This window comes from Ochotona princeps, chromosome X (genome assembly GCF_030435755.1).
Source record: "Ochotona princeps isolate mOchPri1 chromosome X, mOchPri1.hap1, whole genome shotgun sequence".
NCBI lineage: Eukaryota > Metazoa > Chordata > Mammalia > Lagomorpha > Ochotonidae > Ochotona > Ochotona princeps.
Genome location: NC_080865.1, coordinates 80,792,886 through 80,815,456, shown reverse-complemented (window position 1 = coordinate 80,815,456; position 22,571 = coordinate 80,792,886). Strand labels below are relative to the sequence as shown.

General features: G+C 44.0%; 2 protein-coding genes across 2 annotated transcripts in view; one reads left to right on the top strand and one right to left on the bottom strand.

The window, feature by feature from the left end:
• LOC101535467 (A-kinase anchor protein 17B) overlaps nt 1–13,023 on the top strand; it is a 39,201-nt gene extending 26,178 nt beyond the window's left edge. The window contains exons 5-7 of the mRNA XM_036497822.2: nt 3,479–3,609; nt 5,317–5,551; nt 7,421–13,023. Of these exons, the coding sequence (XP_036353715.2) occupies nt 3,479–3,609; nt 5,317–5,551; nt 7,421–8,695 (1,641 nt within the window). The 3' untranslated portion in view covers nt 8,696–13,023. The remainder of the gene's footprint in view (nt 1–3,478; nt 3,610–5,316; nt 5,552–7,420) is intronic.
• A 2,836-nt stretch (nt 13,024–15,859) lies between these two features.
• Nucleotides 15,860–22,284, bottom strand: PGRMC1 (progesterone receptor membrane component 1). The gene is made up of 3 exons (XM_004587636.3): nt 21,867–22,284; nt 18,595–18,750; nt 15,860–15,967 (listed from the first exon to the last, which is right to left on the bottom strand). Exons 1-3 carry the CDS (start codon nt 22,189–22,191, stop codon nt 15,864–15,866), a joined length of 585 nt encoding a protein of 194 aa, XP_004587693.1. The 5' UTR covers nt 22,192–22,284; the 3' UTR covers nt 15,860–15,863.
• Nucleotides 22,285–22,571: the final 287 nt, after the last annotated feature.

The following is a 22,571-nucleotide window of genomic DNA, read 5'->3' as shown; positions in this document are numbered from 1 at the left end:
ACGAAAACTAGCGAAAGCTGCAGCTTAGCCTAGCTGAAGTGACCTGCAATTACCCCTCCAGGCCCGCCCCCTACCCTGATTCCCATGCTGGCCAGTATGAACAGCTGACTGATCCCATCTGTCCCACATCCCATTAAGCTCTTATATATGTCAATGGGCATTGAAGCCCAGTTCATCCCAACCAGCCCCACTGTCCAGTTCACACTGGTGCCAGCGGATGCCACCATCTATCTAGCCATGTCTGCGTCTGACAGAATTCGCCCCCGTGCCGGCATCTGCCAGCTGATTCTGCAGCAAAACCGAATCCACTCACGCCCACACTGGCTTATGCATGGACCAGAAGGTACAGTCAACCCAGCCTGGTTTTTCCTTGATCCAGGTTACATGTAGGCCCTGCCCAGCCTGGTCTGCCCCCATCCCAGCTCTCATGCTCACCAGTGGGAGTAGTGGCCCAGCAGGGGCCCTCACATCCCCCTCACTGGGACCATCCCCACCACACTCTAGGTTTCACATGTGCTGGTTGGGTGCTGCAGCCCAGTCCGGCACAGCCCCCTCACCTTGGCATTTACCAGTTGGTGCTGTAACTTGGCCAGGCTATGCCAATCCCCAATTCCAACTCACGTACTTCAGCCTAGTACAACCCTTCCAGCTCCCAATCCCGGCCCTCATGTGGACTGGCTGATATTGTGTTCTGACCCGGCCTGACCCACACTCCATTCTGACACTGATTCGCCAGTTGGTGATATGGGCTGACCCAGCCTGGCCTGTACCAAATGTATGCCGGTGGGTAGCGTATTTTGGCCTGGTCTGGGCTACTCCCTGTCTTGGTTCTTGCACTCATCTGCAGGGAGCATGTCCCGACAGAAGAGTTCCCCAGGCTCCTCCATCCAGATCTCTCCCAATGCCAGATCTCGCTCACACCAGTGGGTCCATGGGCCAGTCCTACTTAGTCCACCTCCTGTCCTAGCAGAAACAGTGGCCTTTCCTGACCTTCCCTCACCCATTCTGGCTCTTGTTGTTGGGTGTTACAGCCCAGCCAAACCTGGTCTGCATCCAGACACAGCTCACACATGGCTCAGCAGGGGCAGAGACCTAGCCTAGCCTGTCCTACACCCACCCTGGTCTCATGAGTACCAGTGGGTGCTGGAGTCTAGCTCAGTCCGTCGCATCCCAGACCCAGCTCACACCCATGCTGAGGGACACTGCAGTCATATCCAGACCAGATAGCAGCCCCCACCCTGACCCTCACATTCTCCATTGGGGATCACAACCTGGCCAGGGTGTCCCCTTTGCTCCCCAGCCAGGCCTGCTCCCCTCTACAGATCTCATCCATGCCCGTGGTTGCTCTGACCCAGCTTGGCATAGTCCCTCACTTGTCTTGACTTTTGCCTTTGGATGCTGCAGCCTGGCTTGACCTAGCCAGCCCTCAGTCCCAACTCTCACTGGCGGGTGCCGTAACCTGGCCCTGCTCAGTCTGCTCCCATCCCTGGCTCATGTAAACTGGTAGGTATGATACCCTATCCCAGCATGACCTGCACTCCATCCTGGTTTCTGCACTTGCCAGTGGGCTAAGATCTGCTTGGCCCTTCCTGGTCTGCCTCCTTCCAACAAAATCCACACACTTGCCAATGGGTGGGGCTACCTTGCCCAGCTTGCCCGACTCCTAGGCCTGGACCACATGCTCACCAGCAAGAGCTATGATCATGAAGGGGTGTTTTACAGGTTCCCCCACTCAGCCTACTCCCAGACCCAGACCTCATATGCTGTAGCAGGTGCTCAGCCCTTGCCTGGCATAGCCTGCCCTTCCATCTTGGCCTTTGTATGAGCTGTTGGATGTTGTGGGCTGGCCCACCCCACACCCTGTTTTAGGATGCACATGCAGGTGCTTACAGTTTGGACCTGTCCAGCCTCTTCTCAGCCCCAGCCCCAACCCCAGTACCCATGAATGTTGGCGGGTTTCATGTTCACAACTAATTCAGCCCATCACCACCACAAATCTTGAGCTAACCAACGAGACTTGTATTTCCTCAAGGTTGGGCCCACTTATCCCCAATAGAATCTGCCCCTGGACCTGGTTCTCCTTTGTGCTGGTTAGTGTCATGGCCCTTCCTAATGTGACCTGTCTTCTGTTCTGACACTCAGTCAGGTACTGGGATCTAGGTCTGCTAGACATGCCCCAGCCCTAGCTTTTGTGTGGAGTGGCATGTGATGGTCAGCGATACTCTGCATTAACAAACCCATCTCAGGACTCCCATGTGGACTGGTGAATCAGTTTGACATATTCAGATTTTCTGGTCTCTCCCCTCCAAACCACTAGGCCGCAGTCCCCTTGCTTACCTGCAAGTACAGTGGCTCTGCTGTTGGGTGTCCCTCAGGATTCATTCCTCACTTACATGTAAGGTGGCCTTAACCATGGATGTTTGTAGGCAGTAATTCGGCACCCCCAAGTCCCCAGAGATCGTCGGTGGGCAGCCAGTGGGCGGAACTTGGCTCCTGATGGACGCACTGGCTTAAGATGGTGCTGGCTGCTTTTTAAGCAGTCAGGGCAGGCCGCGACCCCCACTCATCAGCCATAAATGGCTGATGAAGCAGAGGTTCTGCTTCACATGCCTGGCCTGCCCTCTCCGCTGCCATGGACTTTTGGAAGTACCCTCATAGCTGTTTACCAAGAATAATGATCTTGATTTTTCTGCTATCATGCATGATGCTAGATGCAATTTTATTTATTTTTAAAGATTCATTTATTTTACTTGAATGGTAGAGTGATACAGAAATATGAAGAAATGCACATGTGCACACACACACACATCTTTCATCCACTAGTTTACTTCTCGAATGTGTGCAACTCCTGAGGCAAAATAATACCAAAGTCAGGAACCAAACACTGTATCCAGATCTCCTAGGTGGGTGGCAGGGGCTCAAGCTTCCCAGGTACAATAGCAGGAAACTGCATCTGAAACAGAACTAGGTTGGAGCTAAACCAGGTACTCTGGTATGGGATGCAGATGTCCCAAAACGGGGCTTAATTGCTGTGCCACAATGTCAGCCTGTTTTTTCTAATTTTAGAAAAGAATTGCATTATTTATTTCAGAGAGAGACAATATCTGTGTTCCTATCCACTGGTTCACTCCCCACTGGTTGGAGCTGGCTTAGGACCTGAACCAGCAACCAAGAATACAAGCCGTATCTGCTTTACAAATGGCAGGAGGACAATCACTTGAGCCATCACCTTCTGCTTCTTTTAATCTACATTAGTTGGAAGCTGGAAGCAGGAGTTGAACCCAGACATACTATTGTAGAACTTAAGCCTGCTGGCTGAGAAGCCGTAGAGCAGCATGAGTGTGGATGCAGAGGGAATGTTGGGAGTTCATTTGGGTGTGAGTGGCCATGTACTATCTTACCTTTGCTTCTCTGGCCTGGAAAGTGTATAGCCAGCTGACAAACTTTTCTAACGAAACTTTGAATTATTTGGGGACAGGTTATGTTTGACACAACCAAACACTTCAGTGAGGGAGCTATAAGGAAGAGAAATCAGGAAAGGCTAAAATTACAAGAGCTGGAGGAAGAAAGAAAGAAAGAAAAGAAAAGAGAAGAGGAAGTGGCTGAAAGGTGAGTAGACCAACTTTAATTCGTGCCTTTTCTTTTGATTTATGGATTAATCCTTCTGGATGAATGGCTAGACTTGCAATATGACAGTGAGATGGGGGAGGGGGATAGGTGTTGGTGCAGACAGATCTCCACTGAACATTACAGTGTTTCGGCTGTGCTGTCAAAAGACCTAAATGACTGAACTATTGAAAATAAGAGGCTTCAAAAAAGGTGTTTGCTAGGAAGAAAAAGTAATGAGGAATAATGGGAGTAGCCAGGTTAAAATTTGTGGGGGGTGGTGGTAATGTTTTTTAAAAACAGAAACTTTTATAGTGAGAATATGAGCCTATTAAGTGAAAAAGATTACCAATTTATCTAAATATTTACCAATATTAACCAGCCTACTAATTTAAAGTTTTAAAGTTAGGTCTTGGAAAGAGTTTCTTCTATAAAAAGTACATGATCTAACTTAGAAGCAAGAAAACATGGAATTGTTAAGACCGCTTGTCTTGTCCTGATTTCTGTGGATTTGAGGAACTTTCATACTGATTTCTTTGGGTCTACTGTTGCCTTTCAATTTAGGAGCTTGAGCCTAGAAAGGGCTATTGGACCATCATCATCAAAGATGTGGCAAGATAGTACAAATGAGCCAGGACTCTAGCGTTCTGAAAAACAACTTTACTTCCTGGCTGCTCCTTGTGCATGTATGTCACAGCATTCAAACAAGGAAAACAAGGAGCTTGGTATGCCCTTCGTTTTTTTTGGCCAGTGGGGGTAACAAGAATCACTTGCAGCCACATCTATAAAACTTGGCTGGAGCTCAAGCCTACTTAAGAAAACCAGCTCCCCTGAGCCCCAGTTCCAGGATTAACAACTGATTTAGATCATGTTTTGTTTGAGTCCTGGCTCAGGTAATTGCTCCTGCTTTCCCATTCTCCACTTCTCCAAAAGGGCCAAATTGAAACAGTTTTAATCTTCAGAGAACATCAATATAAAGAAAAACCCATATTCTTCTAAGTCAGTGGGTTTTCATGATAATATACTGTGTTAAGCAATATGTGTCAAGGCCCAGCTTCCCACTTTAAAAGTTTCTGAGTTCCTTGATTTATCTCTCTGTCTCTCTCTCTCTCTTTCTCTTAATTTTTTTTTTTAGCTATGTGAAACCAGCTCACAGAAGGTAATGATGACAAGACAAATGAAATCATTTCTGTGAACTCTGAATCCTATAGTTCCTGCTTATGTTTTGAGAAAGTGGTTGCCACAGACGCCTCCTTTAAATTCTTAGCCCTCTGATTTTGCTATTTTGCATAGTTTCCTTTTCTTTTTTGTAAATTTATTTATTTTAATAATGATTACATGGTTCATCAGGGTGGGAAGGATCGAGGTTTATGGAAAATTGGGTGAATTCATTGCTTCCAAATTTGCTATTTCTTCTTGTTGTTCCTGGGGGAAGGGGAGAAACAAAGGGGAAAACTATTCTGTGTGGAAAGTCTCCTTTTCTATGCTTCTGTTTGACCAACAAAATATGTCTCCTTCCCTTGACTGATGCTTAATAGTGTTTTTGGTTTTTTTTTGATTGTGGTTTTAGCCTAAATTGTCTTTGGCCCTGTGGCTAACAATGGTAGATTCTTGAAAGCCAAAAAAAAAAAGATTCTGTTTTCCTCTGGTGGGAGAGATCAAATACCTAACAGATACCTTCTGAATGGTTTAATCTTAATCATTGTACAGAAAAAGAAAAGACGAGGAGAGGAAAGCCCAGGAAAAGAGGAAGAAGGCCAGGGTCAGGAGGCGAGCCCCGAAAGAAAGGGACAGACACCGGCAAAGGAAACAAAAGGACAAAGCCAAAGCTAAGGTGCCTCAGGAGCTGGACTCTTCACAGGAGTGGGAGGAGAGGAAGGACCTGCTGGCTCACAGGCGGGTTGAGGCCCTTCGGTTGCTACGGGTACTCCTGAGGAAAATTTCAGTAAGGCTATTTCCCAATTGTTCTTCAACCTTGGTAGGTACTGATCTTTCTGAGACACACAACTTTTGCATTTAAGCAGTGATCTATAGAAAACTTATCTTCATGAACGACTCATGGTATTCACTTGGGTTTGCTTGAAATAGGCTGCTTGGTGGACTTAGAGAAAGGATATCTACATTCACTAAAATAGTTGTGTGACTCTACTCCACCATCTAACACAACACTTTTGGGTTTCTGAACTTCGGGACCGTATCCTTTGGAGCAGTTCAGCTCTTTCCTTTCTTAAGTTCCTAATGGATGTGAACAGGAAAGTGCCAGAAGGCAATGAAAGGGTGCAGGTGAGAGCTTAGTGGTGCTCTGCTAACTGTACTTGTTTCACCGCTTGCAACAAGCTTAGGAGAGAAGCCAGAGCTCCAAGCAATGTAGTAAGCTCATGTTAGTCCAGTTTTAAATTATTTGGTACAGAGTTTCTCACCTCTCAAAGCAACTGATTTGTTTGGAGAGTTTCCTTTGTAGAAGGAATTTCTCCTCCTTCCTGAGCACCCTGAGATAGCCAGACTCAGCAGGTATCCTGAATGAAATGCCAGGAGGCTCCCCAAGTGTTAATTTGAAAATATATAGTTGATTTTTTAAAGTATAAAGAATGAATGCCATTAGTATTACAGAGTTAATTCTTGGCCTGCTTCTCATTAGTGTGGACAGTCACACTTATTAAAACCAGGATCAGAAAAATCCCACATTTACATTTATAATAAGGCTAGCTGGATCTTTTTTCATTTATCTTAATGATTGTCAAGAGTGAGTACTTTTAAAGAATTTCTGTCTTTAAATGACTCTGGGGTCTAATTCTTGGTCCCATTACGCTTACACCAATTACATGATCCCTGAGCTCTGATCTCAGGTAATGGGTAGGAACTGTGCCTTGATGTGTGTTAGGTGTCTGTGGAAACTCAGCAAAAAGTCTCCCAGCAAGGTAGGACTGGGAACCAGCACCTATCACCTGGTTTGCAATTATGCAAGGCATATGACTATAGGTAAAAGCATAGTCATGGCTGTATTTGCCACTTGCTACCTTGTGTCTTTTTTAAAATTATGCATTTGTTTATGTTATTTGAGAGAGAGAAAGAATCCTCCCTGTGCTGGTTCACTTCTCAAATGCCTGCAACAACTGGGGCTGAGGCCAGGGCAAAGCCAAGACCTGAGCAAACTCCATCCTGGTCTCCCACCGGGATAGCAGGCAGTCAAGTACTCAAGCTATTACCAGTGCCCCCAAGGCTGTGTGCTAGCTGGACAGTAGAATTGGGAGCAGAGCCTGGACAGAAACCCAGGCACCCCAGTAGGGCTATGGGTGTCTTAACTGCTGCAGCAAACACCTACACTCATGTCTAACTTCTTGGGTGAGGCAGGGCAATTCAGAGACACCCTCACCTGCAATCCATAGTGAGAGGTCAACTTAAAAAGCAGAAAGACCAATTAATTATCTTTTAAACCAGTTGACTCTCTCTCTTAGACACACATTTCACCCATCTGTTCTTGCTTGCACTAGGATATTCTGTTTTTTTTTTCTCTTTGTTTCTCTAGCTCCTATTACAACACGCCTACTAGAGTAAACACAACAATTTTCTGAAGAGATGAAAAAAAATACCTGCATACTTTGAAGGCCATGTAAATGCCGTGCCTTCTGACATAAGCAGCTCATATTGAACATTGTATTTTGTGCTGCTCATTTCTTCAGTTCAGTGTTCTTCCAAACTTGGTTCTATCCCAAGTATTAGAATTCTATTCAGAGAACCCAGGGGTTGGTTGGTTTGTTTTAATATTTAAATCTATTTAGTTTTTCATGTGAGATTTTTAATCTTTTCTTTGAAGGGAACCACACAGTTTCACTCCCAGAAAGTTACAGGCCCTGAAGCTAATCATGGGAACACATTGGCAATACTGGAGAACAAACAGTCAAACACTCAACATCTTCGAAGTCGAGAAGCAAAGCTGGGATATCAAGTTGCCAAGTCAACTAGTAAAAGCAAGCAAAAAATGAAGACAAGAACTGGGACTCACTTACGGAAATCGTCCCATCACTTTGAGAAAAAAACAGTACAACATTCAATTGGAAGTGAAAGGCCTGCAGAATTATTAATGGAGGGATGCAATCATAATTTGTTTTCTGATCAAAATTCCTGGCAGGGTTCAATGATACAAGGTCAGTCTCTTGAGGAAGAAAACCACCACAGCTCTGGTAAATCCTGTTCTTCCAGATTATCCGAAAGAGATGGCAGCAGGCAACAGAAGATCTATGAGACAGATGAATTTATCAACTACCTATTGAACTATTATCAAACTCCAAAGTATGCCCGTGTCTACCTAGAACCAAGTCACATGGAAAGTACATGTCAGTGGCAGAGGGATGTGTACGTTAAGGGAAATGGTTTTCAGATCAGTTTGAGAAAACGCGGGCATTATTCAACCAGTTTGAACCAAAAGCAAAACCTGGAAGGGCAAGTACAGGTTCAAGAAGACAATGACTGTCTGAAGATATGTACTCAAGATCCTGAGCCTAAGCCGGAAAAGAGAAGAAAAGTGGATTATGCCAAAGATTGTACTAAGGGATTAGAAAATGATGACAAAGATGCAGCCAGTGAAGCAGGTGATCAGCCGCCCCCAACTGATGGAAAGAGTCACCTGTCAGCAAAGACTCCCTCCCACCAGGTCGAAGATTCCACATCTGCAAGGCAAAGCCAAACTTCCTCATCCCGTGACTCAATAGACTTAGAATTACAGTTGACTGATTTTTTGGAGGAAATTAGTAGTGATTCTGAATGCTTCAGTGAAATCCTTAGTGTAAACAAAGAGGACAAAGACAAGTCTGTGGCCACATATCATAGCTCTCCACAAGGAGGACCCTTTGACATTGATGGAGCCATTACTTGGGAACAAGCAACTAGTTCAAGTGAGCAAATTTTCAATTCTGAGAGGAAACATGATGGTGAGCAAAAGTACTCTAAATACAAACTGAGGACAACAGGCAAGAGGTCTGTGTATGAACTTAGATATTCATGGCTTGAGGGCCATAGCAGTTTTATTAGAGATGAAAAGAACAACAGCCAAAAAAAGAGAAAAGCTAGTCCCCCACTACTTGTTCAATGAAGGATCCTACCATGAATCCAGTTCTAGTGATCCATCAGAGGAAAATACAAGAAAGAGGAGGAAGTTTAGTACATTTGCCCAGAAAGTAAATTATATATTCTGCCATGTGCCAATAACATCATCAAAAAGTGCTAATACTTTCTACTTGGGAGATTTTTCCAAAAGAGAGACTCCTTGGAAAATCAGAATATAACTAGGATGCAAAAGAAGATTTAAAAAATAGTTAAATTCTAAAGAATTCATGCTCAATCTGACAATTATTATATTAGATATAATAAGCAGGAGCACACTGACTATGGAAGTTGTTTACGAGGGAAAACTACCCTATTTCATTTTATTGCAAATATTATTGATGACCACTTTAACCAGGAGCACCCTGATTCACCAACAAACAGTTTGCGAGAAGAAAATGTAAAACCAAAAATTGTGATGTAATTAGAAACTGTGGAGCAAGAGAACTACACTGAAAAGCATTAGCGGGATCAAATGCAAAAATCTTGTATCTCTTGCCAAAGTGTACATTAAAATGACTGCAAGTGTGTTGGCAAGCTTTCCAAACAAAACACACAGATTTTGAAGCTTGGTAAAGCAGTACACTTGTAGTTCTTGTTCTAAGGACAGACTTTTTTTTAAACAGTCTAACTGCAACTTTAGTTTGGTGCCGTGATGAAGATTAATATTGAGAGGGGTTGATATAGCCCTTTATGGCTCTTCAGCTGTCACAATATCATCATTCAGTGTCATTTATCTTCAAAGATGACTACACAGAACAGATAAGGGTCCTTTTACATGTTATTTGATTTGATCAGAAATGCCATGTGCAGCAACAAATTTTGATTTTATTTAGGATTAAGTATAGATATAAGAGGAGATATGGACAGCTAGAACATATAGACTTGTTCATGACATTAGTGAGTTTTGTGATCACTCCCTGAAAGAAATTCAGCTTGCTGGAATGTTCAAGTATTCCATGAGTTGTCCCTTTAAGAGGCAAAGTTTTGGAAGAACTCAAAATGGGGTTCAAGTTGTCTTTTGAGACTTAAATAGATAAAGGGACCATTAGCAGGGTTTTTTTTTTTTTTTTTTTAAGAACTCCATGTCTTTCCATTAGGGGAAAACAACAGGATTGAAAGTGATAAGCAGTGGGATTTACAAAAGGAAATAGTGAAAGCTCCTGGGGCACCAACAAAGGCACTTGGGAAAAGAGTATGTGATAGTATTCCATTTCAGGTTATGTAATCTTTTCACTCAGGGTTGGGTGACAACAGTTTGTACAAAGTCACCGAATGTCCCCCAACTGACTTTTATACAACCGGAACAAGTGCCTCCTCTAATCCTCAGATCATGCCATGGAGTTAGGAAGAGTTGAGGGGAAAGCCCATAGTTTTCTAGCTGCAAAAAAAAAAAAAAAAAAAATTATACATGTGCAAGATTTGTAAACTCTTAACAGAAGCAATTTATCTTTTTACCTAATTGTTTTGGACTTCTTAAATATTTTTAAATTGAGGTGTTTTATAGATTCTTAAAGACTTACATCTTATTTAAATGCATGATCTATAGAAAGCTAGGCTGATTCATTCTGCCTTACATTGGATTTAGGACCTCAGGGGCAGTAGGGGATCTTCCCCCCACCCCCAACAAAGCTATCTAAACCTGACCTGGCAGTTGAAGACATCAATGAAATTAGAAACTGTCTGCAAACTGCAAAAGGTGCAAAAAAGCAGTAAAAGGCAACATTTTTCACACAGCATGATTCATTTGCATCTTAATTTGCTTTTTTTTTTTTGCAGATAAGTGCCAGCTGGCAGAGCCAGGTAAGACGCCAGTCTGTGTGGTTGCCCAGAATGATGTCACACAATGTATGCTCATAACCAGCTACTTGAAAAACCTGGTGTCTGAAGGGGTTACAGTAAATCTCCTTTTTTCAAAAATGACTCATTTATTTATGTAATAAAAAACAAGAACAACAGATAAGGGGAGAGTTTCCATCTGCTGGTTCACTCCCTCAGTGGTCCTAACAGCCACTCTTGGCCAGCTGAAACAAGCAGCCAGGATTTCCATTGTGATTTCCCATGTGGGTGGCAGTGGCCAGGCACTTGAGCTATCCTCTGCTGCTTTCGCAGGCACATTAGCGGGGAGCTGGATTGGAAGTGGAGCAGCTGGGACTGGAACCTGCACTTTGACATGGGATGCCAGCACGGCAAATGGTGGCTTAATGTGCTATGCCACAAAGCTGGCTCCCAAATCTCTACACTTATCCCAAGAGCCACAGGTATGCTTCATGGGTCTCTCGTATTCACATTTTAATGAAGGTGTGTTAGTACACACAAAAAGTCTGAAATGATGGCAACATAGCAGATTGCATTTGTCAGTAAGAACCAATGAATGAATGATTTATTGGCTCATTTCCACTTTAAAGCTCATGACCATGCCAGGTTTGGCTTGTCAAATGAAGAATGGCTCATGGGGCGAGTGCCTTTTCTCCTCTGAGGACTAGCAATGACTACTAATATTCAAAGTAGTGTTTTCCAAAGTAGCCTTTGAAACTACTAACAGCTTGTGTTTTGTCAGATCAACTTTCTGACAACTGCATATTGTTCTCCTCCAATGAAAATCCACCTCCTTAGTGTTCCATGTTTTATGCCATTGAACAAAGAAAATTATGGAGTTATAATGGAAAGCAGCTATGCTTGTTTTTGGGGAAAAAAAACCATCATTTTTCTGTCATTTGGTGGCTTTTCGTTGTGGAGTTTTTAGGAATAGAAACAATTTATCACTCGCTAAACATATGAAATCTCAAATGCAAAATACAGCATGTGCAATTTTTTGAATAATATAACTGGTGCTAAGTCATTTCTGTATAACAGCTCTGTCTTGTTTGTTTGCTCACTGTTGTCGTGGGACCTACAGAAAGTAAGAGTACTGGATTTATGTCTACATTCCGAGCAACCCTGGGCTTTTCTAGCTGACTTGTGATAATGCATTCTAGACCACAGTCGATCTCTTTGTCTGCTTAGGCCTTAAGGGAGGAAGAGAACAACTATACTTTTCAATTGAATGGCTTAGTAAGGATTGGAATAGAATTAAAAATATCGGAACCATCTTCTCTTCACATTAGCCTATTTTGTTGTGCTGTAATTTCAGTGGTGCAGGAGTATTTGCTGACTCTTTTCTGTGTCATGTAAGGGCCTGAACTTTAAGCTGTCTTTTTGATAAATAGGTATTTTCATGTTTTTCCTTGTATAGGCTGCTGCTAGTGCTGTAAGAAGCTAAGTATCTGCCAATGTATTTTGGTTTCATTTGTTGGAATTTCTCAGGTAGAAAGCCATGTAACCTGCTAATTTTGGAAATAAGAGCCAAATAATTGTATTTTTCTTTGTTGCAGAAACTGTTTAGGATGTTAATTTTTAAATAAATGCTGATAATTCCACTCTGGGAGGAAAATGTCTACCTGTAGTATGCGGCTTTGCACTAATGTTGCTGACCTTTCTTTTCTCACTTGCCTTGTTAGAAAATAATGCCTATTTAATTTTCAGATCTATTAAAAATACTATTGTCATAGTGACTGTTGAGTCTGTTCATTCATCACATGTGTTGGCTAGACTATTGTACACCCACATAGTCTTTAAGCATTCAAAAATTGACTTTTCTCAGAAAACTGTTTCTAGTACTGTATTACCTAAGAGAAAAATCTGGCCACTTTGGAGCTGAGCCAGTGTTTTTTGGGTTCAAAGAGCTCTGAGACAGCGAGGGATGTATGGATGCGTGGCCTGGATCTAAGATTTGCGTGAATTTGACCCTCTGAGGCAAGGGGCACATTACATTGTACAGAGAAGCTGATGCTGAGAACGTGTAGGGCATGCTGCTTGTAAGCCTCAAGTGGCAGCAATGAGAACCAAGCATCTCAGCAGCTGGTTGGTTGACAGCAGGTAGGAAGCACAGATGTCCACCTGACACCTCCTGTTCGGGCCATGCAGTGGTGTCAACAAGCAAGCTCTGTTCTTGAACGACAGCTTTTACATAACATAGCTTATGCATATGCCACTGGTTTTGAGAAGTTTTCCCAGTGAAGCCCTGCTTTACAGTAATATCCCTTTGCATGTAGTCAACAAAATGTTGATTCAGCCCTGAATGGAGAGGAATCAGGCTATTGGGATTGAGGCACTAATGAAGCTTGGGGTATTTTCCTTTTGGCACCAGAGAAGCCTGTTTAACTTTGTAAAAGGAGTAGCCTTAATCTTCACATGCAAATGAGATTTCAAGCTGCAAAGGTGGTTCAGGGAGTACATCTATTGTAAGAAAATCTTGTGGATTTCAACAATAAAATTACAAAACACTAATATTTGTGAACTAATAAGTTGTCTACATTTATATGACTGCATATTCAACTCTGTATATCTGACATGAAGCTAACTTTGTTCCAATAAGGATTCTTGGTACTTTCCTGATCAGACAATGTATTATCAACAAACAAAATTCTTCTTTGGCACTTGGTAATGACAATGTGTTCAGTGACAACACCTCTTATTAATCTTGCTATAGACTTCAAGGTGAGGGGGCGCTGTGCCTTTACAACTTACAAAATTCTGGTTAAGAGTCAGAATTTGATGGGCCACAAAAACAATTAATAATTTCTTAGTAGGACAAGCTGGTATTTGGTGTGAGCTCTGAATGTCTGTCCCTTTATAGACTTGCTTCTTGTGGAATACAAAAAAACCTACACTCAAAAAGGATATTGGGGGCCAGCATTGTGGTGTAGTGGGTTAAGCCACCACCTGAAACACAGGCATGTCTTATGAGTGCTGGTTCATGTTTGGCTGCTCTGCTTCTAGTAATGTAACTGGGAAGTCAGCAAAAGATGGTCCAAGTGCTTGGGCTGCTGCCATAAAAATTATGGGAGATCCATATGGGAGTTCCAGGCTCCCAATTTCAGCTGGCCAAGCCCTGAATGTTGTGCCCATTTGAAAATCAGCAGATGCAAGATTCTCTGTCTCTTCCTGCTTCCCTTCTTTTTTCTGTCACTCTTTCCAATAAAAGCAAATAAATTTTTAAAAATATATTTTTATTGAAAAGATTTACAGAGAGAAGGAGAGGCAGAGAGAAAAAAATCTTCCATTTGCTGGTTTGTTTTCCAAATGGCTACAACAACCAGAGTTGAGCTGATCTAAAGTCAGGAGCCAGGAGCTTCTTAAGGGTCTCACATGTGGGTACAGGGTCCCAAGGCTTTGGGCCATCTCCCACGACCTTTCCAGGGCACAAACAAGGAGCTAGATAGGAAGTGGAGCAGCTGGGGTTTAAAAAAAAAAAACATTTATTTATTTTTTACCAGAAAGGCAGATATACAAAGAAGAGGAGAGACAGAGAGCAAGATCTTTCATCCAATGATTCACTCCCCAAGTGACCCCAACAGCTGAGCTGAGCTGATCCAAAGCCAGGATCCAGGAGCCTCCTCCAAGTCTCCCATGCGGGTGCAGGGTCCCAAGGTTTTGGGTCATCCTCAACTGCTTTCCCAGGCCACAAGCAGGGAGCTGGATGGGAAGTGGGGCCACCGGAATTAGAACCAGCGCCCATATGGGATTCTGGCACATGCAAGAAGAGGACCTTAGCCACTAAGGCTACAGTGCTGGGCCCAGAGCAGCTGGGACATTAACCAGAGTCCATATGGGAGGATGGTGCTTGGAAGTAAAGGATTAACCCGTTGAGCCATCATGCCGGCACTGGTACATTTATTTTTAAATGAAATCCTGCATTTTGAGCTAAAGTATAATGATTGCATTTGTTCCATAGACAAAGTTTTAAAACATTAAGCCACCATACTCTGTTGGGCAAAATCACTTTATTAACTGACCAAAGCACTTCATTTTGTTTTGATTTGAGGTAAAACCATTAAACAGTTCACAATAATATACAATTGACTAACTACAGTTACACAAGTTTGAAACTTCACTAGTTGTTCAGATTTTACTTTTACAAATTCCTACAACTGTAGTCTACTTAAGCTATGTTTAGTGTTAACCAAAAGATAGATCGCACAGGTCTAGACATACTTGATTACTACTTCCGTGGTGACTATAGTTTTGTAATGACATTAACAACTGGTACCTTATGAATACACTTTAAAGACCACTTGGCTAGTGACATGGACCATTTCCTCATTTTGCAGAGGTGTGCATGAAGGCTGTTAGGTCAAACACCTGCTTCCATTCTGGATGCCCTTCTCTCATATCAGATTGTGTTATTAAAAAAAGGAAGGAAGGAAAAAGGGAAGGAAGCAGGGAGGCAGGAAGGAAAGGAAGGAGGGAAGGAAGGAAGGAAAGAAGGAAGGAAGGCGGGAAGGAAGGAAGGAAGGAAGGAAGGAAGGAAGGAAGGAAGGGAGGGAGGGAGGGAGGGAAAAAGCCCAGATAACCATTGCCCCAGCACGAACTTGAGGATTGGGAATATGGATCTGTAATCCTCTTCATATATTTAGGTTTTTAGGTTTTTAGGCAAGCCAGCTTATTTTTTTCCCCAAAGTTTTCTTCCAAATGTTGCAATCCTGTTGTAATCCTAACTGGGAAATTACTGTGTGAGAGTGTGGATCCACATGTGGATAAAAATGTATTTATGTTTTGTTCTGTTTTTCAACTAAGCCCAGCTGTGGGATTTCATTTTGTTACTGGACAGCTCTTCTTAATCAATCCCAAAGCCTTTGGAACACTGCAGATTTGCTTTAGAGGTAGATAAAACAGAAATCATGCAGTTAAATCACATGAGAAAAAAAGGGATTTTCTGTCTTTCAAGAACATCAGTACTAAACATTGATCCTTTGCTGTTAGTGCTGTTGAACGTGACACAGTTCTACCTGTTGGGGAAGCACTGCAGCCTTACCTGTTTCTCAGGGAAAGCAATCTTAAACCCCGCATGTACTTAAACTACAGACAGAAGGAAAACAGCAGCAGCATATGCAGCACGGCACTGCACTGCACTTCCTGCATTCGTGACACACAGCCATACCATGCAGCTTCAGAAAGAAGTTAATTGTATCATGGTCACTAGTGATGTTAGTTCAAAAATTTACAGCGAGTTTAAAATTTCTCTAAATATTGCAATCACTATGTTTTAAGGACAGACTGGGATGTTACAAATGATTCTGCAAAATACAAAAATAGATATGCTTCTACTGAAGCCCTTAGTCGTTTTTGCGAGCATTCTCATCCTTCGGTTCTTCATCGTCTGAGTACACCGTGGGCTCCTCTCCCTCCTTCAGCAGTTTGCCCACAAGGTGATACTTGACTGGATGTAGAGAAGAGAAGACAAATGGTTATGCTCATATTATGGGGGCAAAAAAAAAAAATAAGAACACTACCTGATCTCATTTGAAAACATCCTTTGCTGATTTAAACACACTTCGTAATGTGTTAAGCTTCCTGAAAGATAAAAAGGTGGTTTATAGCACAGTCCTTGCTAACATAAAATAATAGCTTTGTGCGGAAAGTAGAAATATAACAGGTAGCAGCATCCAACAACGAGCATGCAAGGTAACATCAGAATGAAGTGCCTGTGTGCTGGGAGTGCCTAAAAGAGCAAGGCCTGCTGATGAGTTAGAAGGGTTAGAAAATGTATATAAGGAGTTTGGTGAGTGGGAGAAAATTCCAGAATATGACAACTCCATGTACAAATATGTATAGCTTAAGACTGAATCTAGCTGGGAAACAATAAAGAAACCAAGGACGCAGAGTTGGCATCTAGAAAAAGTAGAAGATAAAGTTAGCTAGGTAGCATGGGTAAATATTGTGAAATATTTGGAAGGTGAGCCTGAGGAGTTTGAACTCATCCCACAGGGAGTAAAGTGCATGCAGGTTCATGAGGAAATGAATGACATGGTAAAACAGTGCTAGATCACTGCGGTGCCCAGGGCAGACTCCAGTGGCAGCAGGGTCACTGGGAGACAAGTGTGCAGAGCCAGGTGAGAAGGAGCCAGGTCCAGCGGGGCGGGGTGTGATCTTACGGGAATGGCAAACAGGGCAATGATGTACTTTGAAAGAAAACTGGCAATGCCAATTAATGAAGTGAAAATTGGACAGCCCATGGACTCAAAATGGACACTTTACAGAGGGAGCCAAGCCACTCTAGAGGGGCACACGACAGGAAATCCATAGTTGGAAATTAATATTCCAAGAAGCAAGTTCCTGGAAGCTCCTGAAAGAGTTTAATCCAACCATGATGATGGAAGCCACAGTGTAGGGAGTAAGGATGCAGAGAGAGGAGACCAAGCAGTGGCAACTTGTTCAAAGTTTGCCAGTAAAGGGCAGGAGGATAAGAGGATGGCAGGAGACAGAGGCTTGTACCTAGCATGGGCAAAAGCCTGTGGGTATGAAAGGGAGTAGTAAATGAGCCAGTGGAAGACTGACAATGTTGGAGACAACAGAGCAATCTAAACTGGAATGCACACACTTGCAAGGGGATGCAGTCAGCCAGCACCACAGTGTTGCAGCTAAGCTAATGCAGGGATCACCATCTCCATGGCAGAGGCCAAGAGCCCTGTTTCTTCTTTATGAATATGCATAACTATTAGAGGAGTAACCAAGCTGATCAAGCAGGTAACCAGAGCTGCTTTTGTGTGAAAGAATCATCGGGAACACAAGTGGAACTTCCCTGTTTGAACCCAGTGCAAAGGTCCTTAACATGCTCTGGGCCAGTACAAAGTAAATAAAACTCAGGTGGCACCTGAGAAACCTGCCCTAAGGGGAATGCACGCAGACTCAGTGTGGGCTAACACGTCACAACAGCATTTAAGAGTTAGCCTCAGTTTACATGAGAAAATGATCACACATTTCTTCTCACTGATAAAGGTGAACTCCAGAAAATAAGCTAAAAGTCACAATTTGCCAATATCCTATAAAAGATGCTGCCATCACAACGCATCCATAGGGTGCAAACAACTGGGGACTACATTAAGCAGCTGAATTACATTTTCTAAGTAAAAAGACTTGCCTAAACATGTGAAAGCTAAACTTCATGAGCCAGAGATCCAAACTAAAAAGAAGGGCTCTATCTAGCTAATTATTTACTAAAAACTTTCTCTCTCTGAAGTCAGCATTATTTCTCAAGAAAATGGTTGGCTATAGTTAGTCAAAAGAGAATGCAATATTAATGGTAGAGAACAGTAAATAATAATAAAAAACATTTTAAATGAAATCTTACTCCAAGAAATAGTCTCGATACTTATACACTGTTTGGGAAAAGCTGGGAAAGATTACTGTTCAAGGTCTTGGCAATGCAACATTGTAAAAGTGATAAACATTAAGTTTGGAACTTAACCACTCATGCTAATTCTAGAACCTCAAAGACCTCAGGCCATGAACACAAGCTGGCAATGAATGTCTGTTTTTTTGTGCCTTTCTGAAAACAGCAGACACCATCGTTGCTGGGCAGATTATAAGCATCATTGGTAGATGTGGCCTATGGTTAGGCTCAATTCAATTCAAAGAGAAGCTGTGTTATAGAACACAAGTCTATTCTTCAACAGCTATGTGGGCTGCCTTTAACCAATGAGTTCCACAAGAGAAGACTTATGAAAACCCACTTCTATAGCCAGGAGGGCTACTGTCCTTTTTCCCTAAACACCCAGCACGCCAAATCCTAGTGTGGAATCTCTGCGCATTTCTCAAATATGTAAAAACGCCAGAAATGGGAAGGTCAAGTTTCCACAGAGGTCTAGCTAAAAAGTGGTATGCAATAATAGCAAGTGACTCAGCACTACTGCAATTACTCCAAGCTGTGAACTCGATCCGTCCAAGATTCATGAGCCTATCAAAATGCACCCAAGTTTCAGGCTGCTTAGTAATAACTATTGTCCTGCCCCGAATCCCCATTGCTGGTAGAAATTTGATCCATGCACAAATTGAAAAAATGCTTACAAGTGAACTGCGAGTCCCAGTCACTCAGGGTCTCCCGCTGGGCAGCATTGAGGTCAGACAGGTCATCATACTCATCCTTCAGGGCTTCCTTATCCAGGCAAAACGTGGCAAGGCCCCTGGAAGCGTCTCTTCCGGCAAAGACCCCATATGGCCCCTCTTCCGAAAGAAAGCAAAACCAAAGACCGATTCATCATTAGATAGTCAATATCTTTCCATCACACACAGAAAAAAACGGTTTTGTACTCATCATCTTAGAAGGCCCCCTTTTTGAGAATTCCATTCTGAAGCCAATGATACTGAGACTTTGGAAAGCATGTTGGGGGGAGGGGCAGTGAAAGACCTGTTGTCATTACTTTTAAACAACCAAATCAAATCACTACACATTTTCACCAGTCTCCTGTGATTTCCAAATAGCTCATTAAAAAGTCATAAATGGTTATCGCCCAAAGTGGTAGTGGGGTGGTGATGGTGGTGACAGGGTATGACCTAAGATATGGTTCGAATTTAATTGCAGGACATCAAACCTAAAGCCGAGCGCTGCTCTAGGCACTTGAGTTACAGCATTCTTCAGCCAACAGACACTGAGGTGCACATGAAAACGTTTCCTTCTAAATGTTTTCTGAAACATTTTAATGAGGCAAAGGTATCTGATAGAGATTTGAGGTTGCAAGACTTGATTAAACATTAGCTCACATCACCTGCAGGATAATTTCATGGGTATCAGAGAATCAAGTTCAAAAAACTCTATCCACGTGTTACATAACCTTCAGTGTCAATAAATCCAAGCTGGAACAGAAGAAGTGAGGTTCATCTTCCTGTTTTGAATTGGCCTTGAAGGCTGACTGAGCATGTGCCAAAATTTTCATGGAAAAAACAACTGAATCCATACCCTAAAATAATTCAGTAAACCTCAGAATGCTATTGCCAATGCTATCACACCAAACTTCTAAGAAAGCAGTGAATCATTCTGAAGGTACTTAAAGTGGATGTTTGCACTTATTTAAATATTGTCCAAGTAAACGAAAAGAATCCAATGTACTTCAAACAACATATTGTTTCCAAAAAGGTAGACTGAATAGCAACCACAACAGAATAGCAACCACTACAGAAAGCAACAAAAGAAAGGGGGGAAAAAAAGCTTTATCAATCTTTTGGAAATGTACACCTGTGGTGGAAATGGTAGCAGCAATGTTCGTGTAGGGAAAATGTGCTGGTTTGAAACTCAGTATTTCAGAAAGTATGGTCACTGGATTGCTAGAGCGGACACAAACCTCAGTGCTGAGCAAAAGCTTCAGGGGGAGCATTCTGAGCCTTTGCAGACCACATATCACTCACTAAGAAGCACGGTCACTAGAATGAAGGCTGCATGAGCAGGGGGTCTATATCCATTTTGCTCACTGGTATACCTCCAGGGCCTACACGAGGGTCTCCAGAGAGGAGGAAGCACTAGAACAAATCATTTTAAGGGATTCTTTACAGCATTAAATAGCATTTCCACCACACTGCTACCACATATTCATGGGCTGACTGGAGGATAGTGCAGGACAGAGAATCAAAGCTCTCACCACAAGTTTTTTTTTTTTTTTTTCCCTTCAGCGGGAAAACGAGGGCCTAGTGAGAACAATGCTGTGCACCAGGGTCACACATCTGGCCTGTGACCCCCAGTGATGACTAGAATACATGTCACCATACGCCCAGTTCTAGGTTCTGTGCACAGGCCTACATATCCCTCAATGACTTGGCAAAATACATTCAATCATATGATGATGCCCTACGCACATGTTTGGACTACTTTACAGCTTAGTAAACATGATTATGTTCATTGATAGCTAAGTGCACTATTTTGAGCCATCAGTAACGTAAATGAAAGTTTTCAAATTATCTTAACAGGTACATGCCTATGGAAAATAGGCATTTTAAACTATTTGTAAAGAACAACTAAGTGAGCAAGAGCCTTACAGGACCTTAGGATATTTAATTTCGACTAGCTGGAATGAGAAAGTACAAGCAGTCATGGTTACAATGCATTTGCAGCCCCTCTGGACCCTTTCTCCTCCCTGGGTTTCCAGATTGGATAGGCTTAGAGAAATGCCTATTTCCTCTCGGAAAATTCTATAAAGCAAGAGTTTCCAAAGCTGACTCTTTTGACAGATTCACCTGTGGGATTCTGGCATCTCTGCCAGTGCTCATCTATGTTTATGGGGAGAAGCCGGGAGTCTGTATTCGCTCCCAGATGTATCAGGTGATCATGTTAGGCAAAGCGTTTTGGAAAAGCCCTCCTGTCTGAGAAATCTTTTAAGTGTACCCCCAGAATTACTCCGCAGTCTGCTAGCCCATTCTCCCTCCGGGTTCTTTTTTCCTAAAATCCTCCTACCCAGTAGGCTACCCGTTTTGTTTCTCAGGATCCTCCCATATCACAATCCATTTTTCATTTGTGGGACTAGTCTTTCTAGTCTTTCCTCTGTTGCTAGAGATTAAATGCGTGGTTACCTTTTCAGCTTGCCTCGTTGCCACTGTCCACAGTATCCAGCCCTTATTTCTTTCTGGAACCAGCTCCATTTCCCCTTCCTGAGCCTCCCTAGTTCACCTCTCAGCCTTTCCCGGTCAGCCACACACAGCAAGCGCACACACATACCAAACACAAGCTCGGCACACACCTAACACATTCCAAACGCACGCGTACACTTTCACCACCATACACCACACACGCACACAGTGCGCCTGCACAGTGCGCCCATGCACACTCACACTCACCACTCTTCACTATGATCTCCTTTCTTTCTCAAAACAGACACCAACTCCTCCTTCCAAGATCCAGCAAATCTGCTATCCTCGAAAAAACTCCTCGAGTTCCCTGCACTCTGATATGTCCCCAACCCATAGAAGCTTCACGGTCCCACCTCCCCCGCCCCCCTTTAAGCGTCTTAGCCTTTTTTTTCCCTCCCTCCCAATCACAACGTTGGCAGCACGGGCCCGGATCTGTGTCCCTCCCGCTGCCCCCGCCCTCCACTGGCCCGCAGCCCCTCGAGAGTGCCTCTGGGCCCCCGCCTGCGTGAGGAGTCACTCCGCCAGCACCACCCGGCTTCCAGAGCTCCCGGCTCTCTGCCCGCCAGCCTTCCTTGGCTCACCGCCATTGCTTTCCCCACTCATGGGCTCCCCGCTCCCTCCTCGCCTCTCCCCAAGCACAGCACTACGCTGGGGCCCTCTTCTTTTGTCTCCGTGCCGCACCCCCGCACACACACAGACACACACACACCCTCTGGGCACCGTACCGGGTCCATAGAACTTGCGGCCCTTGGTCACGTCGAACACCTTGCCATTGATGGCCATGAGTATACGCGGGTCCTGGACGCCGTCGAAACGCCGCAGCTCAGCAGGGGTGAAGTCGCGCCGCTTAAGGCGGGGCAGCGGGGGCGGCTCGTCGTCGTCGCCGTCGCTGTTCCCGGGCTGGTCCCCGCGCACGATCTTGTAGAGCAGGAAGATGCAGAGGCCAAGCAGCAGCAGGTTGAGCGGCGACGTGAAAATCTCGTGCAGCAACCCGCCGCCTTCCAGTTCGTTCAGATCGGCGCCCGTCGCTACCACATCCTCGGCAGCCATGATCTCTGGAGCTAAGGTTGGGCTAGGCGAGACAGAGCTCCGGAACTCGCTGCTTTCCCCTCCCTCTCCGCGAGCTAGTGGCGCGCGGAGCTCGGTGGCGGAGGAGAACTTTAACCAGGGAGGAGGCGGAGCCTGCCGCCCCGCCTCCCCGCGGCCACCTCACGCCCCGCCCCGGCGCGTGGGGCCCGGTTCGGCTCAGGCCCCCCACAGAACCCCGCGCTCTTGCTTCTCATTCCCCAGCCTGCCTCCCGTTTCGATGTCAACCAGTCCAGCCCTCGGTTCTACCGCACCCAACTCCCCGCGCCGGCCTCACGCCACAATGTAACTTCTCATGACGCAGCACGCAGGCCTCATGAGCACCCCTTGTTGCTCCTGGCCCA

Coding starts and splice junctions, on each gene's coding strand:
- PGRMC1 (XM_004587636.3), bottom strand. CDS start 22,191: ATGGCTGCCGAGGATGTGGTAGCGACGGGCGCCGATCTGAACGAACTG. Junction 18,751..21,866: donor CCGCAAGTTCTATGGACCCG/GTACGGTGCCCA, acceptor TTCTTTCGGAAG/AGGGGCCATATGGGGTCTTT. Junction 15,968..18,594: donor CTGGGACTCGCAGTTCACTT/GTAAGCATTTTT, acceptor CTCTACATCCAG/TCAAGTATCACCTTGTGGGC.